Consider the following 25,497-nt stretch of genomic DNA (forward strand, 5'->3'; position numbering starts at 1 on the left):
CAATCACCAATAGATTATATCCAAGTGATAATGCTGCAACCCTCTAGTCCTAGTATGAAATAATATGTTAAACGAACCCAGAATAGAGCCTAGGGTCCTATAATAGAGGTAGGACGCAAACAATCGGAGAAGAGAGTGCCGCAAATCTGATCAAAGTTGTTTATCCTAGACAAAATAGCGGTTAAAATTACGAACTTGAACTGTTGAACAAAGATAAGTTGACATTCCTTGTAATTTTATGCTATTCAGTTTGAATTATTCATTAATTAACAAATAAGTTTGGCTCTTACTAGTTTACATTTAAATATTTCCTTATTAGTTGCAATTCCAAATGACTTAACATTCCTTTTATATTATACATTGAGGTAAATGTTATTAGTAGAAAATATATAATATTAGGTAAACCAATTACATATTATATATTCAGTGCAATCAATCAAACTCTAACACCATGAATCACCTACAACTAGCTATGGCTAGCTATGACGTTCATATCAGAAAGTCAACAAAGTGTCGCAATTATAGCTTTCAAAGATAATGACACCGACTGATGAGTGCTAGTGCCTGATAATGCTCAGCTGACACTTACCTTCAGTACTAGCAGGAACGTAGTGCGTGAAAGACGTGATACTAGGAATTCTTCAACCAAGTAGGTATAAAAATAAGTAATTCACGTAAGTAATTTAACTGTTAAGTAGGCTTCTATTTTGTAAAATGCAAGTGGTAAAACATTTCTGATATTTTTTAATTGCAATTAGGAATGCATGTTCAAATGTTATAAATGTATAATGTTATATGTCTTCACTTATAAAAGTCAAATATCTCTCACAGAATCAAAGATTACTATGTCTGAAAAACTACAAGTCCCAAAAACTAAGGAGTTGGCATTGAGGTTCCAATAAACCTCTAGATTTGCAATAAAACGCGTTTTCATGAAATGCCATCAGGGCTCTGCCCCAGTGGCTTTTAAAGTTCCCATGTTATACTTATGGACAAAATTGTTTTCATATGAACACATGAATACTTTAGAAAGTGCACAGATAATTAAGGGAACAGCCGGTTATACTTTTTTAGACGAAATGGGAATATTTACATTATTTTTGTGGCTTAACTTAGTATATTACGTTACTAGTACCGAAAATTAGTGTTTACCAGACGAATGAGCATCACTGTCAGTGGCAACGAGAGGTTATAAAGTAAATTATAACATCTTTTTGAAGTTATGAGTAGTGATTGTTATTAAAACTGTCGTAGATAAAATAGAGTAAGCATTTCGGGTAAATAGTCTTAACGACACTCGTCAAAGTTTTTAAAGCACTCGCCAAAGCTCGTATCTTAAATGTCTACATATGTCGTAAAGACTATTACGCGAACGTTGCGTAAAAAGCTATTACGGTAACCCGGGAAACTTGTATGGTGTCGCACTAAAATTTATGAGAAGGTAAGTAATATAATACAAATGTTTGCTGTAAAGTTGAAATTTACTGTTAAAGGGTTGATTTTTAATACTAGACCCCTATGGTTGTATAGATTACATTTTCACTTTTTGTCATTATGTTTTATAAATATTACTGCAGCAAAGCCTTTTGAAGCTTCGACCATGGAACCAACGCTTTGTATTTCTAGCGTTTCCTTTGTAAATATTTTCCGTAAATACATTGTCTATTGCATAATGACCCATTTTAGCTAGGAAACTGCTATCTTACTGGCCTATGAAATACCAATTTAGATGGCAAATGACTAATTTTAGAAACTAATGGTTTGTTTACATTGACTCAACCCTCAGTTTGTAGTTTCATAATCGTACATTCCAGTAACTTTCCTTCAAGTTTGATTGGCAAAGGTACCAAATTTAAGAGCTCATAGAATGCTCTGTATATAATATTTAGAATTAGGGTGTCTAATTCATTCCACCAACCCCAAAGGTTGAATTACGCCGTTTTTAGAACTGCACAAAGTCTAGCCTTAAACACATTTTCTAGTCTCATTTTTTAGATTTCAGATTATTAGCTCATTCTACCCGAAATACTAATACATTACTTCTGATAAGTGGAAGAGTCATGTCAATATAATTAGGCCTACAAACATTAGTTTGTTTTCCGTTTGGAACTAAATGTGTAATTTTCTTAGCATTTCCAAAACCTTCTATTGAGAATCTTCAAATAGTTCAGAGTCGGGATTATTTTAAGATCATTACTGTATACTTATTTATACGTAGAAGGTGGTCCATCAGTTATTTGCATAACAATTTTTTTTTGTTGCTGTATAATGATTTTCATTGAAAAACGTATTAACAATATTTGTTATGTGGTTTAAGTTTTCATAGAGTATTTTATGTATTGAGTAGCTTATGTATATAGTAGTTTATGTAAAGATTTTTGTTTTTTTAGATATTCATTATAGCTCATTGATATGTCTATAATAAACTATGTTTCTTAATGTTACAGTAATCATATTCTAAAATGGTAACAACGTCGAACTGCTGTTTCTGCTTCTCAGTACGGACAGGGACTCTGATCATAGGATGGTTTCATACGGTAATATTTTTAAATATTTATAAAATATCTTACACAACTAAATTTACGTAAAGCTTTTTGTGTATAAATATCCATTATAGTTGTTGATCATTTTTCTCATAGTACTAATGTTTAAAATACCACTGAATTACGTACGAGGTTTTTTTCCACAGACAACTTTCTTTTTTCGACATATCACTATGTGCATCTTAAATGTCTAAGTTTTGTACTCATAATTGCAACATAAATCTAACGAAATCATTTGATAAATTCGTAACAACCGCTAAAACAATATTTTACATTATACATCATATAACTCTGCGTAATATTATATCACCATATGATATATCACATACATTAATAAACATAACATAACTGCTGTTACGTGCAATAAGCACTTTTTTATGTCCCACTTTCACATTCTACGACCCTAGGTTCTAGCCTTGTTTTACACATTACTTATTGCAATTGACACTAAGTTTGTCGTAAATAACAATTAAAAACAAAAGGAATGATTTCCCATGAGCAATTGTTTTTATACAGGTTAGTACATAATTGTTTAATAGCTTATGACCTGATCATTTGCAAATGCACAACATATGCATTTGGACAATACAACTTGGTGTCAATGATTACTAGCCTAACCATACATTACGTACTATTATTGAGATTCATGAGTGAAAGTCAGACTATAACAATGGTTGAAACTGCTGAACCTATTAACCAATTAAAACGATTGTATTTGTTTTCGATTTTAAAAGACTGCTATGCATAGTTTTTATTTTTTATATTTTAATTTCACTTTGGTTTGGGTAATATTTAGTTAGGTTTTGAATTCTTGTAGGTTTTTTTGTACTCTCATGTTACACCGAGCTCAGCAGGGGGTTTTCTGTTATATCCACGATACCAGATTATTTTAGGTTAGGTTAGCTGATTGGTACATTTAATTGTTTACTTTAGTTTGAAATGTTTGGTTTTTAACTTAAACTAACCTAACTTGGTGTGTTTGGTATGAAAGGAGTGACGTTTTACTTTTACAAATTTGTTTGTTCCATTCACTCACGTTGCAAAACCATGCTCATTTCTTTAGAGGCATTTTTAATTCATTACTAGAACGAGATGTATAAAATGGTTTTGGATAGTGTAAAATCACTAATAAAATATAAAAACTCAGGGACATAAAAAAAAACATTGTATTAGCTCAGCATCAGAAAAACAAAAAAGAACAAAAATAATAATCAAACTTATTTTAAAAGTCAGCTGATTAATTACATTTACAAGGCGTAAGCCAAGATATTACAGATAGCCTTTTTTGTGTTCCAATAGAATTTTTAAACCAGCAAAAACTCTGGGGTTTGGCTCATCTCTAGTACTTTAAGTACTACATCAAAGTAAGACATGTCAGCTGGCAGGGCATACTATGATTTTAATTTATGTTTAATTAGGCTACTTATAAATATTATTTTTGTCATAAAACTTACATGTAAAAGTGTTTAGGTGTTTGGAATTTTAAACGTAGCTGCCAACATTACAACGAGGTCTACAGGACAACAAAGTGAACTAGATTGTAAGTAATTTTATTGATATATCTGAAATAAGTACCACTACTTAACTTTTATCAACATGACTCATAACGTTTAAATGTATGGGTTGTGAGGCGTCAACTATTTTTGATATCGACAATATAATCTGCAAGAGTCGATGACATAATGTTTACATTTGCAGCTAAAATTCTTCGGTTAGACGACAAATAGTTTATGACATTTTATTACAGCCGTTTGCGTAAACTGTATAGCTCTTTTTATATTATTCAAAAAACATATAATTAATGCTTTTATAATAGTTTTGTCGTTATGCACCTAAACCTTCGTTTAGGTTTGTAAATTACTTTATATTTCTGGCAATATCAACGTGTCATTTTGTACAATATGAAGGCAAAACGTGTAATAAATTAATAGGCCTATATTTACAATAATGTTGAGTTTATAACTAAGTTAACAATTAGTTAGAACTAATCTAAGCATTAGTTATGTAATTTTACTAAATATTTATTATTATTTTACTCATTCTAACTTTTCAGCAACCGCCGATGGTTCCTGGTCCAGCATTATCTATGCGTGCTTGCAAGTATTGGTGGCCGTAGGACTACTTTATGGCGTGTATACGGTAAGAATTGTTTTAGTTACTCATTTACCATTTTGTCATTTGTTACTCAATACCTGTTTTAGTTAGTTCTGCTGCTCATATAAATAGTGCCACCAAATGCTGACCCTTGAAAATACACGTTTTACATATAACAGTAAACAAATTCTTGGAATACATTTCTGACATTTAGCGCGATCGCTAGTGGGACATTCACCTTGAAGTAGTTGGTACGACTCCTGTGGAGGGCATATCGGTTCAGTAGTGGATGTATAGCTGACGGGCCGTAGTGCAGCATTGGCAATTTTCGTGTGCCTGCAAGTCTACGTTGTCAGTTACTGTCGGTCGTGTACCAGCATTGAAAAATATCATTTTATTAACAGTTTGTGAATGTGTTTTACTTAAAGGAAAAGCCTTCTAGTGAGACCCTTAAATTATTTATTCAAGCTTATTGTTGAAGAGGCGATGAAGAAAAGTCAAGTTTATGAGTGGCACAAACGGTCGTGAAGGCCGTGAAAACATTGACGATGACCCTCGTAGTCGGCGTCCTTCAACAGCAGTCAATGGCGTAAACATAGAACGAGTACGAACAGTTGTGCGTGAAAATCGGAAAATAACAATCGATGAAATTGCATTTAGGTACATTTAGCTCATGGAAGTGTTCACAATATCCTTCATGATCATTTGAATATGGATCGAATTTGTTCGTGAATGCCTAACACAACTGTCTCCTAACACAAAGAAACTCGAATTTTAATGGCAAAAAAATACTTTGAAATGGGAGATGCGGATCCATAATTGTTTAATTAAATTGTGAGTGGTGACGAAATATCTACGTCCGTGGTAGAGCCACATTTGTGCCACTCAGTTTGTGATACACGACCGACAGTAGCCGACAATGTAGACTTGCAGATACTTACATGAAAAGCGCTTACCAATGTTGCACTAAGATCGTCAGCTATACCCCACTACCAATATGCCCTCCCCAGGAGTAGCATACCCAAATCACAAAAATGTATATATATATATATATATATTTATTTATTTATTTATATTTATATATATTTACATTTATTGCACTATATAAATGTCCTTATATTTATTTTCGACTCCAATCAGACGTATGAAATTATTTTACAAGAAAACATAAAGTTAAATATGAAGTACATAGAAGTTTAAAACAACCCCAATTTTTTTACCTGGGTAAAGTGTTCGCATAAATATTATTTTAATACATCTGAAATATTTGCAGCACCACAGAAAAACCGTATACTTTTACGTCTTTCTACAAGCGGCACTGATTGTCATTAATATTATCATGGTGATTGTTCTGCTCATCTACGCAGCCTTCAGTAACGTTGCTATGGTGATCACCTCTAGTATTATCGTGTGGCGTGAGTATTATTAAAAAAATATTCCTTTCATTCAGTATCGATAGATAGAATCATAGGCATACCAATCGATCACATATTTTTCATCCTGAAAGTTAATTAAGGTTAAGAAAAATTTAAAGGGAAAATGTTATAAGGCTTTGAAATTGTATCAGGTGTTTGATTTAGGATGTTGCGTGAAGGATTCCCAACATTTTAACGTTTATGAATCTAAAAAAATCATGCTTTGGACAAAGATAACAATTTTTAGGACACAGTTTCTCGAACAATCGTAATTAATTATCCATGTTGGCCACCAATATTCTTTTCCAAATAAACTCATTTTGAAATATTAAACCTTTTGATTAAGGATTTAGTATTCAAATTTTTTTGTGGATTTATGAAAAATATCTTTGGGGTACTTTCGGTGTATAAGGCTATTCATACGGTCTTAATGATTTTGTTGAATAATTTCCGAAGCAGTAAAAGATTTACTAAAAAGAGGTTAATAATGTTAACCTAACGATGGTAACCCATATATATATTTATATATAACAGCTGGTACTCTAGAAATTTTATAAATAACGAACTGTATATTTTGCTTATTGCATCTTTTGTTTAATTATTTGAATTTGATTTCAAACCTTTATACTTAGCTGACCTAGAATGTAAACAGAATATTCTGGCTGAATTATTCCTTTTGACTGTGTTAACTGCTTGAGCCTACGTAAGAATTGTATTGTGTAGTAGTTTTAATATGTAGTATAAATTGTTGTTCAAATTTGATTTCAGTTATACAAACATATCTCGTTGTCGTAGTCTACAGCTTCTACAAGGAAATGGAAGATCATATGTGAAACTCAACTGTGACCTTATCGTTGTTGTATACTATGAACAATTTTCCGGAGATTTTTGGTTACATATTAATCATCAATCCTATACAATTACTGCTTACAATATAAAATCCACAACTTGTTGAAACCTAATGAATAAAACGTTATACTTTCCACACTGAATCAGAGTGTCAATAAAGTTTTAGTTCGATGATAATTTTCCACCTCTGTAAAAGGTCTCTTCTTCCAGGAATTAATGTTTTTGTATATTTATAAATGTATGTTAAATGAAAACCACAGATATCTCAATAGTCATTTTATTGGTTAAAACTGTTATCGGTAACTAAAATAACTCAGTACACACATAAAAATATAAACATACATAAAATATACATTGAGATTATAAAAATAGACCCTCAGTGTCTAATACACGCCTTTAAGAAACAATTCTAGTATATATGTTTATATTCTTTTGTGTTCGGATGAATTATTTTCCGAAAATAACAATAATAACATTTATAACTGTAGTAATAATCAACTTATAGTTATATACACAATCGATTCGTTTAATCTTTTATCACAGCTGTTTGTTTTGTATATAATAAAATGTGTGTTTTATTTATGATTAAAACATGTTTTGTATTTAAAATACACCTTGTGATTTCCTTGACTCCGAACCTTACTATATTATAAGGTATTTCCTTGAACATTATTAGAAATAATAATGAGAAATCACTACTAATAAAAAATACCCCCGCCGCAGCAAACCTGCCGACTAAGCGAATTTCCATTTGTCTGAATTGATTTTCAGTTAAATATATTTTAATAACATTAGGTTTAACGAGTACCTAGGTTTGCTGCTACAAGGAAACTAATAAAGTGTGTTTTTGAGTAAAATATTGATAGCTTACTAAAAAATAAATAAATTTGCCAAGTTTGATCAAAATATATTCATAAACAAGCAAACTACAACATTTGACAATATTCTCCATAAGAATAACATGGGAATTTTAAACTTACAACTTTTTTAATTTTATCCGTTACTAATAATCGAACAAAAATACTTTTATATACTAAATTATTTGTTTTTTTAAGCTCTTTAAAAAGGTCTAAAGAGAAATTGGGAAATTTTGTGTTTTGAGGGTCAAAAGTGAGAAAAACCAATTTTTACCCCATAAAACCCCCCGTAAAGCCCCGTTCCCATGGTCCGATCGTTCGCGATCTCATTCAAGTTTATCCCGCTTTACACCTTTAAACCAAATTTCATCAAAATCGGACAAAAATTACTCAAGTTATCGCGTTCACGGACGTATATATATATATATATATATATATATATATATATATATATATATATAAGTCTATATATATATATATATATACATATATAAAAATTTGAACGAATAGTGTTTTTGGCCTCTGGGGACATCAAAATGAAAAAGTAAATTGGTCCCGGGTCTAGGTCTTACCGTGCCACCTACGGTAATAGCTACTTCCCTATAGGGAAATTCGCTAAAAGTAAACATTATTGGTTGCGATGGTTCAGGTAAAAGAAATAAAAGAAATTAATTAATTGGTATGGATTATTCCATCGCTTTATCAATTCCAAATGTTTGTTCACAAAATGAATCTTTAGAATAACTTATTAAAATATAGGATTTAGTTTGTAACCTACTAACTATTACAGGTGTCTATGCAGCTGAACATGAGTAATGGTTTAGAAGTAAGTGGTTTAGATTAGATAAGTAGACGGTTGTGCAACATAGGAAATACCAATATTCCTTATCTACCGATAGATTACGAGTAAAGTACGTAATTCAAAGGTCAACCAAAGTTTTTACCAGAGTTAAAAATAAAAAAAAAATCTTTACAAGCCTTTTTATGACTAAGTGTATGGTATTTTGTTATATCTAGATCGATGTGTAGCTATTCATTTATGCACTAAATACTTATGCTGTTACTATTACATAGAACAGTTGATAAATTACCAAAATACGGATGTAAAATGCCTTACGTTGAATGTAGACTTCTTATCCCATTGTAAATTTTGAAGCACGTTTTTCGTGTCTAGTTCATGTACGTGACACAAAGGCGCTAGTGTCGATGAAACTTTGTTTCAATTATTTTAGGGTTAATTTCTTTATTTGTGCTTTACTGTTTGGTTAAGGGGACAAGTTATTGTTTATGATTAGATCGTATTATTTGGTTAAACGAGGTTTTAAATGGCTGTAATAACGGGAAACAAATTGTAAACAAAACACGACCTCTACATAAACCGTACATGAACTAACAATAAAATTGTCTTCAGCTGTTCCATAAGGATGGGAAATCTAATGGTTGAATCTGGACTATTCCAAAACCATTGCTCTAAAAGAATATGTAAAGATATAACAAAGCCATGATAATAGTTATAAATAATAATGCAATGCAATAGGCTAACCAAACACATGCTACGGTGGGTAGGCTACACTGTACTACCAGTGACTACTACTCTCTATTGGTCACGAAATCAAAGTTTTTTTGTTTCTTTTTTGTTTTTTTGTCAAATTTACGTACATAGTTTTTTTGCTCAGTATTAAATATACTCTAAATATGATTTTTTCCCATTTAACGTAGATAATATATCTTCATCAACTGTAACCGATCGTAAAATGGCCAATATTTCCATTGGGTTTACAGATTACCATTTAAGTTTGTTCATAGCTTAAAAAAGAATTATCAATAGTTCTTATAATAAAATATAAACATTTTGTCTATTAGTACTTTCTTTATTTGTAATCAGGAGGACACAAACTACAGAGAAAGAACAGTGAACTAATCGTCGTAAAGCTAAGCCATCTTTTGACAAATCTACCAAAGACTCAATCATACTACACTCCAATACGGTAAACCCCAATTAACCTAAATAAAGGAGGGAGGGCTGTTTCGGATAACCTATTTTTTCGGTTAAGCCATCATATACAAAAAATAGCCAATGTATTACCACGGTGTGTAGAAAAAATTGAATTTTAGACAATTTTAGTATAATTCAGTGTTTTATTTCAGCTACAAAGAAGTTATAATGGTTTGGAAAATATTTGAAAGTAGCCTAAACAACTAAAGTTACTAAAGCATTTTACAGCACTGATTCGTTTATGGTTTATTAGTAGGCCTAAACATGTAAACATTCATTAATACACATCTGATTATTTATTCTGATATTGTTTTAAATTTGTCGAAATAGGTGTCAATGGGAATTGGAAACTATTCATTCCCGCTCTAGAGCCACAATGAACTATTTTGAAGTAATGAACAGGAGTTAAGGGTTTTCACCCTCTAACTATGAGATGTGTCTGTCTATGTGTAAAATCTATGTCACTTTTTTTATATCCTGAAAAATTCTGAATGTTTGGGAAAAAATTCTTATTTAAGTTCATTTAAGTTCGCAACCCTAAAAGTTTTCATCCCCCCACACATCTTCACGAAAATGCATTATCATGAACATACGTTGTGCCGCACATGTACGTGTATATAATTATAACAAAACACTATTAAATTCTTCCTGAAGATGTCACACATCTTGGTGAAATATTTTAGAGAAAAATAGAAATCTGTATAAACAACGGCTACACAACTTAAGTAAATAATTCGACATATCTTGTCACTCAGTTAGCTTTTTACAGCCCCAAAACTACTATCAAGCAGTTAGTCTAAGCAAATTACTAACTGAAAACTCATACGTTAATTATTATAACCAACTTTTAGAACAAACTGTTTCAACAAAAAAGATAATAGATATAAGATCCCAATTTGATGATTCACAATAACAAATTTATATTTTTATCACTTATGTACTATTAACAAAAATTAAAAGAGGAAATATAACCAACCTACCGCTCGTACATAATAATTCCCTTAAATTGACAGTTTTCAAATATTTATTAGAGTTGTTCTTCACTGTCAAAAACGTCCCGGACTGAAATAATCTCCATCGATAGTTATCAATCATGGTGAACAGGTGGAACCAATGAAATCATCACGTAACGACCGTTTGAAACAATTTATGTTGTCCGTGACACGAGTCGCTCAATTGCACGTGATTCAATAAAAAATGTCACAACGAATTGGCCGTTCGTGTTACGTTACACGGTAATAAACTTTATAGAGAAATTTGTATTGGCAATAATATGTTTCTAAAATAGTTTTGAGGTTAGAAAAAATTACTATGGTGAAACACGATGGACGAAAAGACTTTATAAAATGCATAAAATATTTCTCTTTGAAAGATTTTTTACACTAAAGTTTTTACCAAAAAAGGTACAAAAGTTGTATTTAATAAACTGTGAGTTATAAGCATAGATGAAGTTTAAATTAATAGTATTGGTAGTTTTTCATTCTATTGTAAAATGTGAAGCCTGTATTAACTTTTTTCGGAGAAAGTATTGTTTTTGTCTAAAATTTTGATTTGAGTTTTAGGTAGATATATCTGTTTTGGGCACCCCTGAACCCAATTAAATTGGTTTTCGACGAAGTGATGTGTGTATTTTCAACACTTAATGACGTATTACTTGCATTGTTAAGTCTATGCGCATAATTTTTTCACAGGCTATAGTATTTACAGAAACAGAATTAAGTCGAAAACATATTATATGGTTTTCTCTAAATATTATATTAACTGCTAAAAAGTAAATAAAATACGTATGTAATTAACTTTCAAGTGTCCAGTAATATTTAAGCCTTCCGTTAGTCCATCGTGTGTATTTTCATTTTTTTTTACTGGTTTAAAAATTTTAATATCCATGGCAAAAATTAACTTATTCAAGGAAGTATAAAAAAACTGATTCAGATGGTATATTTTAAATTATAACATCATTTTCCATATAATGTTTAATATCTAAATAAGTATGAAGATCTTCGTAAGCTCTTGAAGATATGAAATTGTCAGGATTCTCCTAGAATAGGCTAACCTATCAAGATAAGCACCACAACTGACAGTCAATATTGAAGACAAACCTAACATCTGACAGTCATGCTACTCCTTGAATGGTGAAGATGAATCATCTGGGATAACGACATCTGTTAAGAGACACTTAAGCGACAGTCATCAATCGAGATGGGGACCCCAACTATGCGCGTATAGGTGGCGTCATATTTTGAGTGAAGGATGATTGTACAATGGCGTGTGATGCCTTGTTTAGCTTTGTTACTGACTTGACCAGCTGATTCATTAGTCAGGATCATTTATTGAAAGCACAATGATCAAACAGCTGAGTCCAGTTCCTAATCAACAAATAATTCAACATTCAGTGCCACATCATTTGGAATAGTTTAGCACTAATATTGATAGACATCATATCTACGAGCATTGACATACACAGAATATACTTCCCATGTAATGTACAAAATTGAAGCCTAAAACGTGGTGCAATCTGTTGAGATGGTCTACCAACTAATGCCAATATTCTGAAGTCAAGTAAACCATCAACCAGCTGTTTGTGATCATGCTGAATTGATTTTAATTAATATTTAACTCAATGCACTCCCTTTGGTGGGATGGTAATGAGCTTCGTCTATTTTTTGCTTCGAATGTTTACATTGAATGGGAAGTCTACGAGCGATTTCCGCAGGAAGCCTATAACGTAGGCATATCAAGAAAGAAAGATTACTTATAAACCTCGGACGGATTATCACAACCCAAAAATAATTTGTCTACATTTAAGTTTTGAATCATGGTAACAACGGAGTGGACAGCTAAACTCTCATATAAAGGATACACATGTAACGGTTTTAATATTAGATTGTTTACAGATAATAAAATTAATTGTTTCCACATGTTTAATATTGTTTAAAAACGGAAAACTTTAGATATAGCGAAAATAAAATTCATGTCTTAGTAATTAGTTATTCTTTTCTTGAACTAAGCTTAACAAGATGCCGTACACTCTTGGACCACAAGCTTGTCTCCTGCTTCTAAAGGCAAAAGAGGAGTAAGTAAAACAAAATATTGCATAAACCTCTCCAAAGTGAATGGTAAAAGGATAACATCAGAGCTTCCTGCAATCATTTTTTGTCTTTCCTCAGAACTAAACCGAGTGAGAAAGTTAAGAAAGTTGAAAAACTATCATGGAAACACAAGTAAAAAAATACAGGCGTTTTCCTCACAATTATACAACAAATATCACACGATACTGAGTAATCACTTCCCGATGAAAAACGTTATACACAGAAGGTGAGTTATGTATATAAGTCTAAATCAAGCTCATTGGTATCTTGGATCTCGTCATGACCTGCAGTTCATTAGGCCCTTCAATTTATTTTGCTCTTAAAGTCTTTGGTGGTGTTATTATCCTTGGATTACATGAACCAACTTTAGTGGGAACAAAATACTGATAAGTTTTTTTTGTCTTTTTTAGAATGATCAAACATGCCAGTTAGCTAAATGACTTATGATTTACAACAAGATTAATTTAGGGAAAAGTAGACGAACAAACTACGAATATATATATATATATATATATATATATATAATGAAATCTATCATCAAGCACTTGCAATATTTTTAAATTGAATAAACCCAACTTTTTAATTGAGGTTTGAGGCCATAGGAGAGATTTTATCCTAACAACTGTTATATTTTTGGAGAAATTTCACATCAAGACCTTTAATTTAAGTATACAGTTAATAGGTGTACGGTTTACGGGTTTCTTAAAAGTTTGTGATCCTTATTAGCCTTATACAAAGAATAAAAAACAAATCTAGCTTAACATATTGATTTGGCTCTTATGGTGCAAAATTATCAAAAAGTGTTTTAAGGTAAAAGCACAACCTTAAAACACTACACCGTGCCTTTGGGATTTTATTGGATCACTATTATAATGATATAATAATCACTACTACGGATTGTTAAAGGTTTTCTACATATTTTACAGATGCAATCTGCCATCAAGTTTACCGTGCTACATTGATTTATCCACACGTGAGGAGATGAGTTTTGCTTTTGTACGTTGGGAAAGCCAGGTTGAGTACAGTAATGTTATCTGACGCCCATGCCTCTCCTAGACTTGTTTAGAGACTGAATCACCACAGATAGCGCCAGTTGTTCGAAAGATACTGTAGTGACAGGTGTGTCGAGCCTGGGTGAGTAATATTGCTGAACACTCCAGCTATTGAATACTTTCCTAGAAATTAACGCTTAGAACATACTAGGATTATATTTGCTTGTCCTTGAAACACTTCAAACCTTTCTTTTATTAATTTTATGTTTCATTTGCAATAGAGTGACGTACTTTTAACAAAGAATAGGTTTCACGTCTGGGTATACATTTTACAGTTTAAAAGGGGGGGGGGTTATAAAATCCCGTATTGTTTTACACAACCTTTGTGTTTAAATATATGTTAATGTGTTGAGGACAGAGAATAGTGTTAATTAGGGGGTAAAACCCAAATACAGGGTGTTTTTAAAAAGAATACCGGGATTTCAAACGGTCGTTGCTCGGTGACTATTCAAGATAATTAAACAATTTAAACGTCAAATTGAAGGGTGAAGAATAAAGTTTTTTTTCTCATTCTTTCATACAATTCGGAATGATTTATTAAAATTCAAATTTTAACAAATCTTATATGAGCGTAAAATTGGCAAAAAGTCTGTACGCGTAGGGCGATCGGCAGGTTTAGCTGATGTCTTAACTGAATCTTTTTTGACACAAAGACTCTATATTTTATAGATAACATCATAAAGTGACAAATTTAGGTTCATTAAACTAAAGACTTCGTGGGGCAATATATTTTTTCGGGCTTCTGATAGAGAATTGTCGGATTTCTTCGACTATGTCATCGCTTGTTTTTAGCCGGCCAGGTGAATGTCTTTTCAAAACACTTCGGTTCCACGAAACTCATTAAACCAGCTTCAACTTTCTTTACCATCAAGCAGATTTAAATTTAGTTTAATTTAGCAATGGATATAAACTCTGCGAACTACAGATTACAATCTTTGCCTTCTGTTGCACCGTAAATAATGTCGTACTGGCGACTGGCGTCAGGCATATGAGTCACAATAGCGGCCCGCACCTGTTTTACGCATATCAAGGTCAAAGTTTCCTCCCTTGCTACACGGGAAACAAAACTTAGTTATTTTAGCTTCAATTTGACGTATAAAACGTTTAGTTACCTCGAATAGTATCCAATCAATTACCATTTAAAATCTCGGCATTCTTTTAAAAACACCCTGTATATTAGTTCCTAACACAACCTAAGTAATCCAAACAGGTAGCCTGAATAGCTCAGATATTGTAGAATTGTATAGCCTAGAAATGTAATACTGTTATCAATTTTTGTTACGGGTTTTAGTGCCCAGATTACTGATATTAAAATTGGATAGGGATATTATTAATGTTATCCAATGTAGTATTAATCCCATTTGTTTTGGGTAAACCATTTACAATGGTAAATTATTGAGTAGCTGTATACCGAATCAAATTTAAGGCTTATCTTTTCAAATTTAAGATAAAGTAAGACAAAAAAACTATTTGAATTGAAATTAGTTGTGTTTTATTTAATTGTAGTTTATAAAACATGTTTGCCACCAATAAACAAGTTCTCACTTAGCTTTTTGTTTTAATGACTGTGAGATCAATATATTCACAGGCTGGTACATCACCAAACTTTTTGACATAATTGATGGCTCTTACTAGTAAACTATTTTGCAGGAAATAATATTAAAATGGTAACTACTTTGAACAACTGTTGTTTCTGTGCCTCACTTCGGACAGGAACAATCATAATTGGATGGCTGTATGAGGTAAACAATACTATTTAATAACAAACCCTTAATTCTCAATTTTGAAACAAATTTAAAAAGTAAAATAATTGAACTGGCTGAAGTCATGTAAATGAGGATTACATTGTAATAAGTTTTACATCATACTACACAGAAACAGGTACTTTTCCAACCGTATTGATAGGCTGGAAAGTTGCCATTTACCGTGCCTACACACGGAAAAGTAATGTTCTGTACCGTGCTTTTCCAACTCATATTTTAATTGTTGTCAAATTTCTTTCTAGAAGGCCCTAATTGTAACAATGGCAATCTTTTTATGACGGTAAAACTACAATTCTCATATTCACTGTTGTATTAAAAACAAAGGCCACTTGATCATTTTAAATGTCAAATGTTAGTTTGATGACAAATAAAAACCCCTTACAATAGTAACAGGGATTGACAACACATACATACTACAATGTCGTTAAACACTATAACGATTCAATTTTAAAATAATCCCAATCTTGCAACTATCATGTTTAGTATGTTCAGTTCCATTGAATACATTATCTCCTCTGAAATCCTTAGATTTTAAGTCCTCCCAAGAGAAAGTATTGACAGATTAAGGTGAAAAAGTGTATAAAACAGTTCCTTATCCATGGATTTCCTTTGATAGCTATAAAATCGGGTGTTTTAGAATCCTCTTATTAGCATTGAAACTATATTTGATAACTATTTGATAACTATAACTATTTGATACTGAAGTAGACATCCCATCTGTATGGACCAGCTGTCTTCATTAGCTAATAACGTTGTTTTTCAAATCTTGTTTACGTATACAATTGCACAAAAACATATAAGAAAAATAACTTGATAATTTGATGTCCTCTCTAGGTCTACTTCATGGTAGCTTTAGCTACAAACATTACTGTAAGATTCGGTGGGCAGGCGAGCACAATTAATGGTAAGTATAACTATTGTATTAGGTAGGCCCAAATCATATAAATTTATATTTTAGATGGATCCTATATCTCTTATTGTACTAGCAATATGTGAAACGAATCACGCATGAATCAAAGCTAGGCCCATTTTGTTGAAATTAGTGAATAGCAATTTACTAATTGCTAATTGCTGTTTTCAGAGGAAAACGACTAAACAAATCAATCTTTGACTAGGAAAAAAACTACCAGCTTGAAAACAAAATGAGTTGAATGATTTGATAATGTACAGGCACACCATTTTTGTGGACCCAATTCAAAGAATTTTATCACATTATTGACGTGTAAATCAAAGTCAAAATCTTTAACTTGATAATCTTTAGCTGGTTTTCCTGAACTGGAGTATAAGATTTTAACTTTGATTTACACGTCAATAATGTGATAAAATTCTTTGAATTGGGTCCACAAAAATGGTGTGCCTGTATATTATCAAATCATTCAACTCATTTTGTTTTCAAGCTGGTAGTTTTTTTCCTAGTCAAAGATTGATTTGTTTAGTCGTTTTCCTTTCAATACCTACAGCTATTGATGTTCCTAGTGATTAAACACTGAATAGTGATTAGATTTCAAAAATACCGTAGAGAACAGTATTGGAAATTGCTTTTGATAATGTAAATAAACAAGATCATACTTAAAATTATATTAGGCTGTGAGAGCTAGAATATAATCGAAAAAGGTAATGGTTACTTTCTTCTTGTCTTTACTCGTAAAACAATAGAACTATCTGAGAGCAGTTATATTTAGTTAACATGTGATCAAAAAAGTAGGTAACCTAAAATATGAAGTAAAATAAATGAAATACGATTATTTATCCCAATTTACATTACATAATGAGAAAAAAAACTAGTTTCTAACTAGTATGAAATTAATTGTTTGGATGTACTCTGCCGTGCTTGTGGGAAATGCCTACATGGGCAGGTGCTTGTCAACGAACTATACACTATAGTATAGTTCGTTGGTGCCTGTGCGTAGGCCAGGTTGATCAAAGACGTTTAATCAAAGACAGGAGACATTTTGAGGGCAAGGGGGCCGATGGGTCGAGGATTGTTTAGTCAAAGTCAAGTATGGTTAAACGTTGATCAAGGTCTTAGCATTTTATGATTGTCTGCAGTAAGACGAGCATCTGACGCATTAATTTTGAATTGAGGTTAAACTAAAAATTTGTTGAATGTTGGATTTTTAAATTAAATTTCCATAGAGAATCTGAGCAACATAAAAACAGTTTGTAGTCATTAATGATTGACATAGATGAGGGACATATATTCCAACATTGTGTAAGTATATTGTGAAGTGCTGGTGTGTGTTAATGAGGCATTAAGATAATACTACTGTACATGTTGCTCGAAATCGAGCAATTGCAAAGAAGTACAGGAGTTATTTATAAACAAATAATTTGTTTAAAAACTAATAACTGTCATAATTTCCGATGATTTTAAAAGAGTCAACTAAAAGACTATTAACTAATAGAAATACTCACAATTTACATAACAGTCCTATTCCAGTTTAAAGGGTAAATTTTTTTTACAATCAAACTGCCCATGGACGGGAAAAGGTAAGCTTACAATTTAAGTCAATTTAAAAAGGCTGTCAGCTTTTATAAAGTACCAACTAAGTTATTTAGCCAATTTGTAGACAATAAGGTGTAGGCTACTTTAAACTGTACAGGACAGAGTTAGGCGAAAACTGGCAGAACTCTGAAATAGTGTTATTTATCATAAGCTTACTCATATGCCAAATCCTTAAAATAAAAATTCAATAACTAATAACTTAAATAATTAAACACAAACCAATATCCAAAACTATAGTTCGGCCGCTTAGAAAGCGACCTCCTCCAGCATTGGTTTAGCATTAGCGCGCAGGTCGTTTTCTAAGCGGCCGAACTATATACACATTTTTAATACAACATAGATAATTTACAGATTGACTGTTTACAATTAACATATGTTCTTCTTCTCACTTTTAATTTTTGCTTTGCAACAGGAAAAATCTGTTTCATAATCATTGAAATAGATTTATAATAAATAATCTATAATAAAGTTTAAGATTAAATAAACCTACCACATAGTTATTTAATTTTTTTGGATCAGTTTTCTGAAATTTTGAAATAGGCATTTAACAGTTCTGGTTGTTTACATTTAAATGTCAAAGCAAACGTAAACATTGTGAATTTTCTCATGCTGCCATGGAGACCAATTATGAATATTTAATTACTGACAACAGCTGGAGTTTCAAAACAATGTTTGTTTCCCATGTTAATCTTATGGAGAAATACAAAACTTTAAAGGGCCCCAGGGCCTCACTCTCTAATTATTTCCCTAAAAAGAAAGTTTCCTGCACAACTTCATGTTACGCTCTTTCCAATGACACCAAAAACATGTCAATCGGTTCAGTGCTTTCGGAGGAGTAATTGTCACAAAAATCCTGCTTGCGTGTTAAATAAGTATAGATTTCTTAAATCCTAAACGAGTGTTTAATTTCATATGCATTTATCCTATTCTTTAATGTTATACTAAACAATGTTTTCTAAATATTTAAGACTAGATGTGTGTATTGTGTAACACTTTTCTTAAAATTTATGTGATCATTAAAACCTTGTTAAATTATCTTAGTAGGTTATTATAACATGGATCTAATTTTGAAGTATCAATTTTCGTAAATTGAATATCTTTTATTTCACAGTTAAGATTACGAAGACTGCTTACTACTTCCAAATATTCATTTATTAGTGTTCAACTTAGTTTAAAACACATCAAGTTTCCAAATTTTACGTTGAACCTCCAATATATTATCTTAATTTGTATTTTCAGAAACAGCAAACGGTTCTTGGTTAATAATTTTAACTAGTGCAATTCAAATGGGAATTGCCATCGTCCTATTGTATGGTGTTTATGCGGTAAGTACAACACATAAAAACTATTTTATGTCTGTGTTTGATCTTTATTTCGAGATATATACTGGAAAATTACATGACTGTATATAATAGACCAGTGTGCATGTTTTGATGGATTGGTTCAAGACTTAAATAAACTGACTGATATTTGATCATATTTATAAATTTTTAAGGCATAAAACATTTTGCAAAATATACATTAAATAAGTCGTAATTTTGCAAGCTCGTTTGTTAGTGGTTCTACTTGATTTTATTATTTTCGAACAGGTGACAACCAAGATACAAACATTTTATAAATGCCTTATATTTTTCTGGATTTTTTCCTGTCTGAAGTTCAATAATTGGTAAGATAAACTATATATTATACAAAAGACTCACAATTAATTTATACCTGTACGATGTTAGAGGCTATACGCTTGATGCACTATTCAACTGTTTTTTATACAAACTTAACTAGTCTTCAGTCAGATAATAATACTAAATTTACTACGGTATTATTTTATAAATTTATTGATAAATTTTTAGTTTTGAATTACTTATTCAAAAATGAATTTACATTTTGTTTATTTTGCACTATTTTGAAAAAAAGCAATATTCGTAACCTTTTTATACGTACCTTGTTCGTAGTAAAACATATCAATACCTGATGAATATTATTTTAAGTGCTGAATTAAATTTTTAGGTTCAGTAGAAAATTTGTTTTTTGCTGCACAAGAATAAATGTTTTATTTGAAGCCAAAAACCACTTTGGTTATTAGTCTCTGCTACTATGGACATTTATCGGATAATTTAAGTTCCAAAGTAGAAACTAAAAGAGTTTGACCTTTTTCAGAACCATAAGCGGTCTGTCCACTCATTCATATGGTGTGAATCGTTTTTCATTGCGGTCAACATCATCACACTCCTGTTCAACATCATATCATTGGGTCTTACTTTGGTGGACGCATTATATGTGATCTTGGTCGCATCTATCGTTTTTCGTAAGTAAAGTATAACAATAAAACGATGTTACTAAACTGTTATGGGTTATACACCTTAAAATAAAACGTAATGTTTGCCTGATTTTGAAATACACATATAAATGTTGATATTTAGGATTTAGTCAAGGTTACTTTTTAAATGTTAAAACAGAGAAATAAAAGACTTTATTAACAATGAAATGCTTAAAGTCAACGAATTATTTACATGACAGTTCAGTGTATTTTTTTCACCTAATAGGTTACTTTTCAACTAAACTATTTACTTTTTTGTTTTTTGTTTTATTCTTTAGTTAAAGGTCTAAAAGAATATTTGGCTCAACAGATTATTTTATATACGTTAACTATGACTTTCAATTCTTTATATGTGTGAAATAATTTAGAAGCTGTGTATAACATTTTCATTTAAATACACTACACTGTATAATCAATGTTTTATTTTTTCAGTGATACAGATCTACTCTGTGTTTGTGGTTTACAGTTTCTACAAGGAAACGTATGGTTAGAATGAAGGGACCCGGATCACCACTTCCTATATTATTATATGTATTTATTTATTAAATTTATTTTTGATCAATTGTTTGACATATTTGTTATAACCTCATTGAAACTTTCGTTTGCTCATTTAGGAGAAGCGAAAACCATCAATACTTTCTCCTTTTCCACACAAGCTCATGACAAATACAACATCTTAATTGTGCATTTCCTTATTCTATATTATTTCGAAACTTGAGAAACGTTAAAATAAAACAATGTAAATTGTGGATGATACTTAGTGTACCATGGTAGCATATTGATTTTACAGTCGGGTCTTTTTCAGAAGAAAGCCGCCACTATTTAAACTGTGTAAAACCCACAGTTTAGGTAAGGTTATGTTATTTGGTTAGTTGGCTTAGGTTAGGTTATAATAATGCCGTGACATTATAAAATATTTGTTTATAATGAGATGCTCTCCCTTAATGTTATACGCTGCCTACTGACCGTTGTAAAGAAGAATTGCTTCACCTAATCGTAAAACAACACCTATTTACATTTAAAAGGCAGTTTAAATGGCTTAATGGTTTTGTGATTTTTGAGTGTTGGTGATTATTTTTGTTGAGTAATTAATAAAAACCTGTCAAATGACAAAAATAATAGATTACTAACCTATCGTCAATCGATTCTAATTTGTTGTGGATGACTAGTATTGGGGCAGTCTGATTTTGTCATAGGCTGAATTCGCTCGTTTTTATATTTTTTTTATCTAAATGTTCCTTTGTGTGTTTGTATGTGAAGTAATTTTAACAACGGAAAGTGCAAGAAGATTATGATTGACAATGGACGAGAAAAATATTCGAAAATATGGTTTAACCCCGAAACGAGTCATTCACGACAAATTTGGATTCATTGACGACAGGTTAGCAACCTATTATTTTGTCATTTGACGGTTTTTTTCATTTACTGAACAGAAATAATCACAAAGCTCAAAAATTACAAAACCAATAAGCCATTGAAATAGTGGTTGACGCTCTTCTGATAAAGACCCGAATAGTCTTTTGAAAATGTTTTGTCACAATATTAAACATTGTTTTAAGATAAGTTAAGCAATTCTTGTTTACAACGGTCAGTAGGCTGCGTATAACCATAGATAAAAGGAGTATAGACAGTATACAGTATAGAGAGTATGTCTATACTCCTTTTATCTATGGTATAACATTAAGGGCGAGCACCTCGTTATAAACAAAGATTTTATAATGTCATGGCATTATAATCAAGACATACTCAATGTGATCCAGTAAAATTTATATTGGTTGTCCTATAGCTTTTATGGGGCTATTTCACGGGGTTGGTATAATTAATTAGTGACGCAGTAATGATATCAACGCATTAAACAAATCACAGTGATATAAAATGGCCTTTAAAACAGATAGACATAGATGTTATCAAAAGATTAGTTAAAAGTTGGTTTGAAATATAATTAATTTGTTAAAAATATATAATTGGACAAAATGTCGCATATTAGTTCAGAAAATAGATACAAACAAATTATAAACATCAGTAAGCCAAATAAAGTGGGATTACTAGTTGTTTCTTGGCATTTGTCGACGAAGTAAACTAGAAGCTAAATAATTTTGAAACATGTTTGCTTAGTTCATGGTTTCAATTTAAAATGAGGTATTTATGTGTAGTTCATTTTTTATTCTTCAACCATACGCATGAGGAATATTGTGATATGCATGGATCATTCACTAATAAACAGCTGATCCATGTTTAGCATCAACTGATGCAGAAAACAGCTGATTAATAATGGGTAGCATCTCGCATGTGCTGTAAAACGATGTTTTGTATGTATTGTGGTATTACGGAAGTTACTACGATATACAAAAACTATTACGACTTGGTTATTTATGATATTATTGTGGTAAATAATGTGTAGTTGAATTTCGCTTTTATCTGCGTAATTTTTACATTAATTAAACATATTTTGTAGCTGTAATAGCTTTCAAGGCATTGTATATTACAATTTTTAAATAACGGCAGTTTTTAAATTGGTTTAGTTACAGCAACAGCATTTTATACACTTTGTCTGACTATTAAGGTACACATTTATAATAAATTCAAGTTTATATCATAAAAAAAAAACTTGAGTTTGTAAGTAATTTTGTCAAAGACACACACAGACCGATAGACGGAAAACTAGTCACCGTCATGATTATTTTGTGAAAAAGTATTTGTCTAGAACAATGTTATATAAAATGTTCCAGAGAGTTCTGTGGTACCTTGTAACCTTGATGTGTTTATTGATGTATGTTATTGTGACCTGTGTTTATTGATTCTTAAATTTCGTATAATTTACAACCCCACTTTTATTGGTAACACCTTGTGTAATGGACCTGCTGCCGTGACATTATAAAATCTGTTCATTAAGGCACTAACAGAAATGCTAGCAGGGTCGATGACAGTTAAACATTTTATCGCCACCTCCATAACTCTTGCCAAATGGTGTATGTTTTACTAGATAATTTATTTATAAAGCTAATATTCTCTAATATTAAATATTTGTGTGACTTCATTAGTAAATATTTGACCAAATTTACAAGTATTTAACAAAATACAGCTATTTTGAAGTTACATCATTTGCGAATATTTAAAGTTTCAACACTTTTCACATATGACCCTATGTCTATAGAGCTTTGTAAGTCGATACATTAAACTAAATTATCTATCTTTCCATCTATACAATTATACAATTGAGGTGGTGTCTGTCTGTTTTAGCAGCTGTCATGACTAAAATACTAAACCGATACCGCTAAAATTGAGCACAAAGATGGTCCACATATCTAGCTAGGAATGACTTAGGCTTGCTTATTCAATTCCATGAGTTCCTCTCGGACTACGCCACTTGAATGTCTTAAGTTTTGAGGTGGGATTTTCAACAGTAAATATTAATAATTGGTATCCATGTAAGCATGAGAAAACTCACAATGTATACCCTTCCGTTAACATTTCAATGTAGTCATTATTTATCACTTATCACAATTATTTATCACACTATTTATCACACTTATCTCCGGTTCCGCCTCCTCTTGTATGACACTACAGAGGGCCCACGGACGATGATTGTCAATTCCGGTGCTGCCCAAGGTTCCATACTCGGTCCGGACCTCTGGAACGTCGCGTATGACAGCCGCCTGAGGTCTGAAATGCCTGAGGAAACTGTTTTGGTTGGGTACGGAGACGACGTTGCAGTTTTGATAGCTGCACGTAGCGTTGAGCTGGCTCAGCAAAAGCTGAACCGTACTATAAACGCATGGATGACAGACCACGGTCTCTCGCTTGCTTTGAGCAAAACTGAGATCGTGATATTAACAAAAAAACGGATTGACACCATCGTGCCGTTGAGGGTAGGGACCGTCGAAGTCTAGACCGTTCGTTCTGCCAAGTACCTTGGTATTATGGTGGACAGCAAGCTTAGCTGGCGGGATCAGATTTCCCGTACGGCGGACAAGGCCGCTAGGGTGGTCTCCTCTCTTAGCCGGTTGATGGCCAATGTCGGAGGGCCCCGGTCCAGCCGTAGAAGGCTGTTAATGTCTTCTGTCCAGTCCGTACTCTTGTACGGTGGTGAGGTGTGGGCAGACGCTCTAAATAAGGAGGTATATAGGATGTGGCTCGCCCGAGTGCAGCGTCAGGCAGCACTAAGAGTTGCATCCGCCTACCGAACAGTGCCCGAACCCGCCGTCCTGGCGGTTGCTGGAGTCATCCCCGTCAAACTTTTGGCAGCGGAGAGAAAAGCAATTTATCATCGCCGTGAGGAAGACCAGGCACGAACAGAGGAACGCACCCGCACCTACTAGCTGCGGCAGGAGAGCTGGGAACAGGAGACTCGGGGACGCTGGACCAGGCGACTGATAAAGCAAGTCCAACCTTGGGTTAATCGGCGGTGCGGAGAGGTGGACTTCTACCTCACCCAATTTCTGACGGGTCACGGCTTTTTCCGGTCGTACCTGTTCATGATGGGCAAAGCCTGAAATGATGGATCCGAAATCCGACAAGAATGCCCCTGAGAGCAATGTTGTCGTGACGTGTCGGATTAGAAGGTGTCGTGTCGGACTAGTGGGTTACAGTTCATTTAAAGTCATGCAAAGTAATTTTGTCGGAAGGTGTCGGAGACTTGACGGAAGGCGTCGTGTCGGAGAGTGTCGGACCAGTGGGTTTCCTGCTTTAGGTAACATGTTGGCCTGACTTGAAGTAATGTGACAAACAAATCCAGGTCTATGTCCAACAGAGTAGAGGGGGTTTTTTAGTGAGTAGTCTGCGATAGATTCAGGAGTCTCTCACTACAGGCTGGCTACCTGTGTGCGTAAAAGCATTTTCCCTCCTCTCCCTTAAAAAAAAAAAAAAAAAAAAAAAAAACTAATTATCTCACTATGCTGCTACTCATAATGATGTGTAGAGATATTCGAGTTGGGAGCTTTTAGAAAAGAATATTGATTGGTCTCCTACACAACATAAAACAGATTACATTTATTTCCTTTATAAGTTGGTATATTAAAA

The 25,497-nt window shown here is 32.4% G+C and overlaps 3 protein-coding genes across 4 annotated transcripts in view; 2 read left to right on the forward strand and 1 right to left on the reverse strand.

Moving 5' to 3' along the window:
- The window catches only part of LOC129000685 (uncharacterized), a 53,858-nt gene that overhangs the window by 17,038 nt on the left and 11,323 nt on the right, over positions 1–25,497 (reverse strand). The window lies entirely within an intron of this gene.
- Positions 550–7,412, forward strand: LOC129000086 (uncharacterized). 2 transcript variants are annotated; one of them, XM_054426964.1, is made up of 6 exons: positions 550–653; positions 2,448–2,537; positions 4,014–4,083; positions 4,597–4,682; positions 5,911–6,052; positions 6,821–7,412. In XM_054426964.1, exons 2-6 carry the CDS (start codon positions 2,463–2,465, stop codon positions 6,883–6,885), a joined length of 438 nt encoding a protein of 145 aa, XP_054282939.1. In that variant the 5' UTR covers positions 550–653; positions 2,448–2,462; the 3' UTR covers positions 6,886–7,412. The 2 variants fall into 2 exon arrangements, with proteins under 2 accessions (XP_054282939.1, XP_054282940.1); XM_054426965.1 differs by having other exon boundaries at positions 601–649.
- Positions 13,925–21,040, forward strand: LOC129000085 (uncharacterized). The gene is made up of 6 exons (XM_054426963.1): positions 13,925–13,977; positions 15,546–15,637; positions 16,493–16,562; positions 19,404–19,489; positions 20,319–20,466; positions 20,911–21,040. The coding sequence occupies exons 2-6, from the start codon at positions 15,560–15,562 to the stop codon at positions 20,967–20,969; spliced, it is 441 nt and encodes a 146-aa protein (XP_054282938.1). The 5' UTR covers positions 13,925–13,977; positions 15,546–15,559; the 3' UTR covers positions 20,970–21,040.

This window comes from Macrosteles quadrilineatus, unplaced genomic scaffold (assembly GCF_028750875.1).
Source record: "Macrosteles quadrilineatus isolate MER2022 unplaced genomic scaffold, UCM_ALF_1.0 Scaffold_8__2_contigs__length_117827958, whole genome shotgun sequence".
NCBI lineage: Eukaryota > Metazoa > Arthropoda > Insecta > Hemiptera > Cicadellidae > Macrosteles > Macrosteles quadrilineatus.

Bases quoted from the DNA above. Each gene is read 5' to 3' on its own strand.
- LOC129000086 (XM_054426964.1), top strand. From the start codon at position 2,463: ATGGTAACAACGTCGAACTGCTGTTTCTGCTTCTCAGTACGGACAGGG. The intron at 4,084-4,596 runs GTAAGTAATTTT...CTAACTTTTCAG, and splicing joins ACAACAAAGTGAACTAGATT to CAACCGCCGATGGTTCCTGG. The intron at 6,053-6,820 runs GTGAGTATTATT...ATTTGATTTCAG, and splicing joins CTCTAGTATTATCGTGTGGC to TTATACAAACATATCTCGTT.
- LOC129000085 (XM_054426963.1), top strand. From the start codon at position 15,560: ATGGTAACTACTTTGAACAACTGTTGTTTCTGTGCCTCACTTCGGACA. The intron at 16,563-19,403 runs GTAAGTATAACT...TTGTATTTTCAG, and splicing joins GCAGGCGAGCACAATTAATG to AAACAGCAAACGGTTCTTGG. The intron at 20,467-20,910 runs GTAAGTAAAGTA...TTATTTTTTCAG, and splicing joins GGTCGCATCTATCGTTTTTC to TGATACAGATCTACTCTGTG.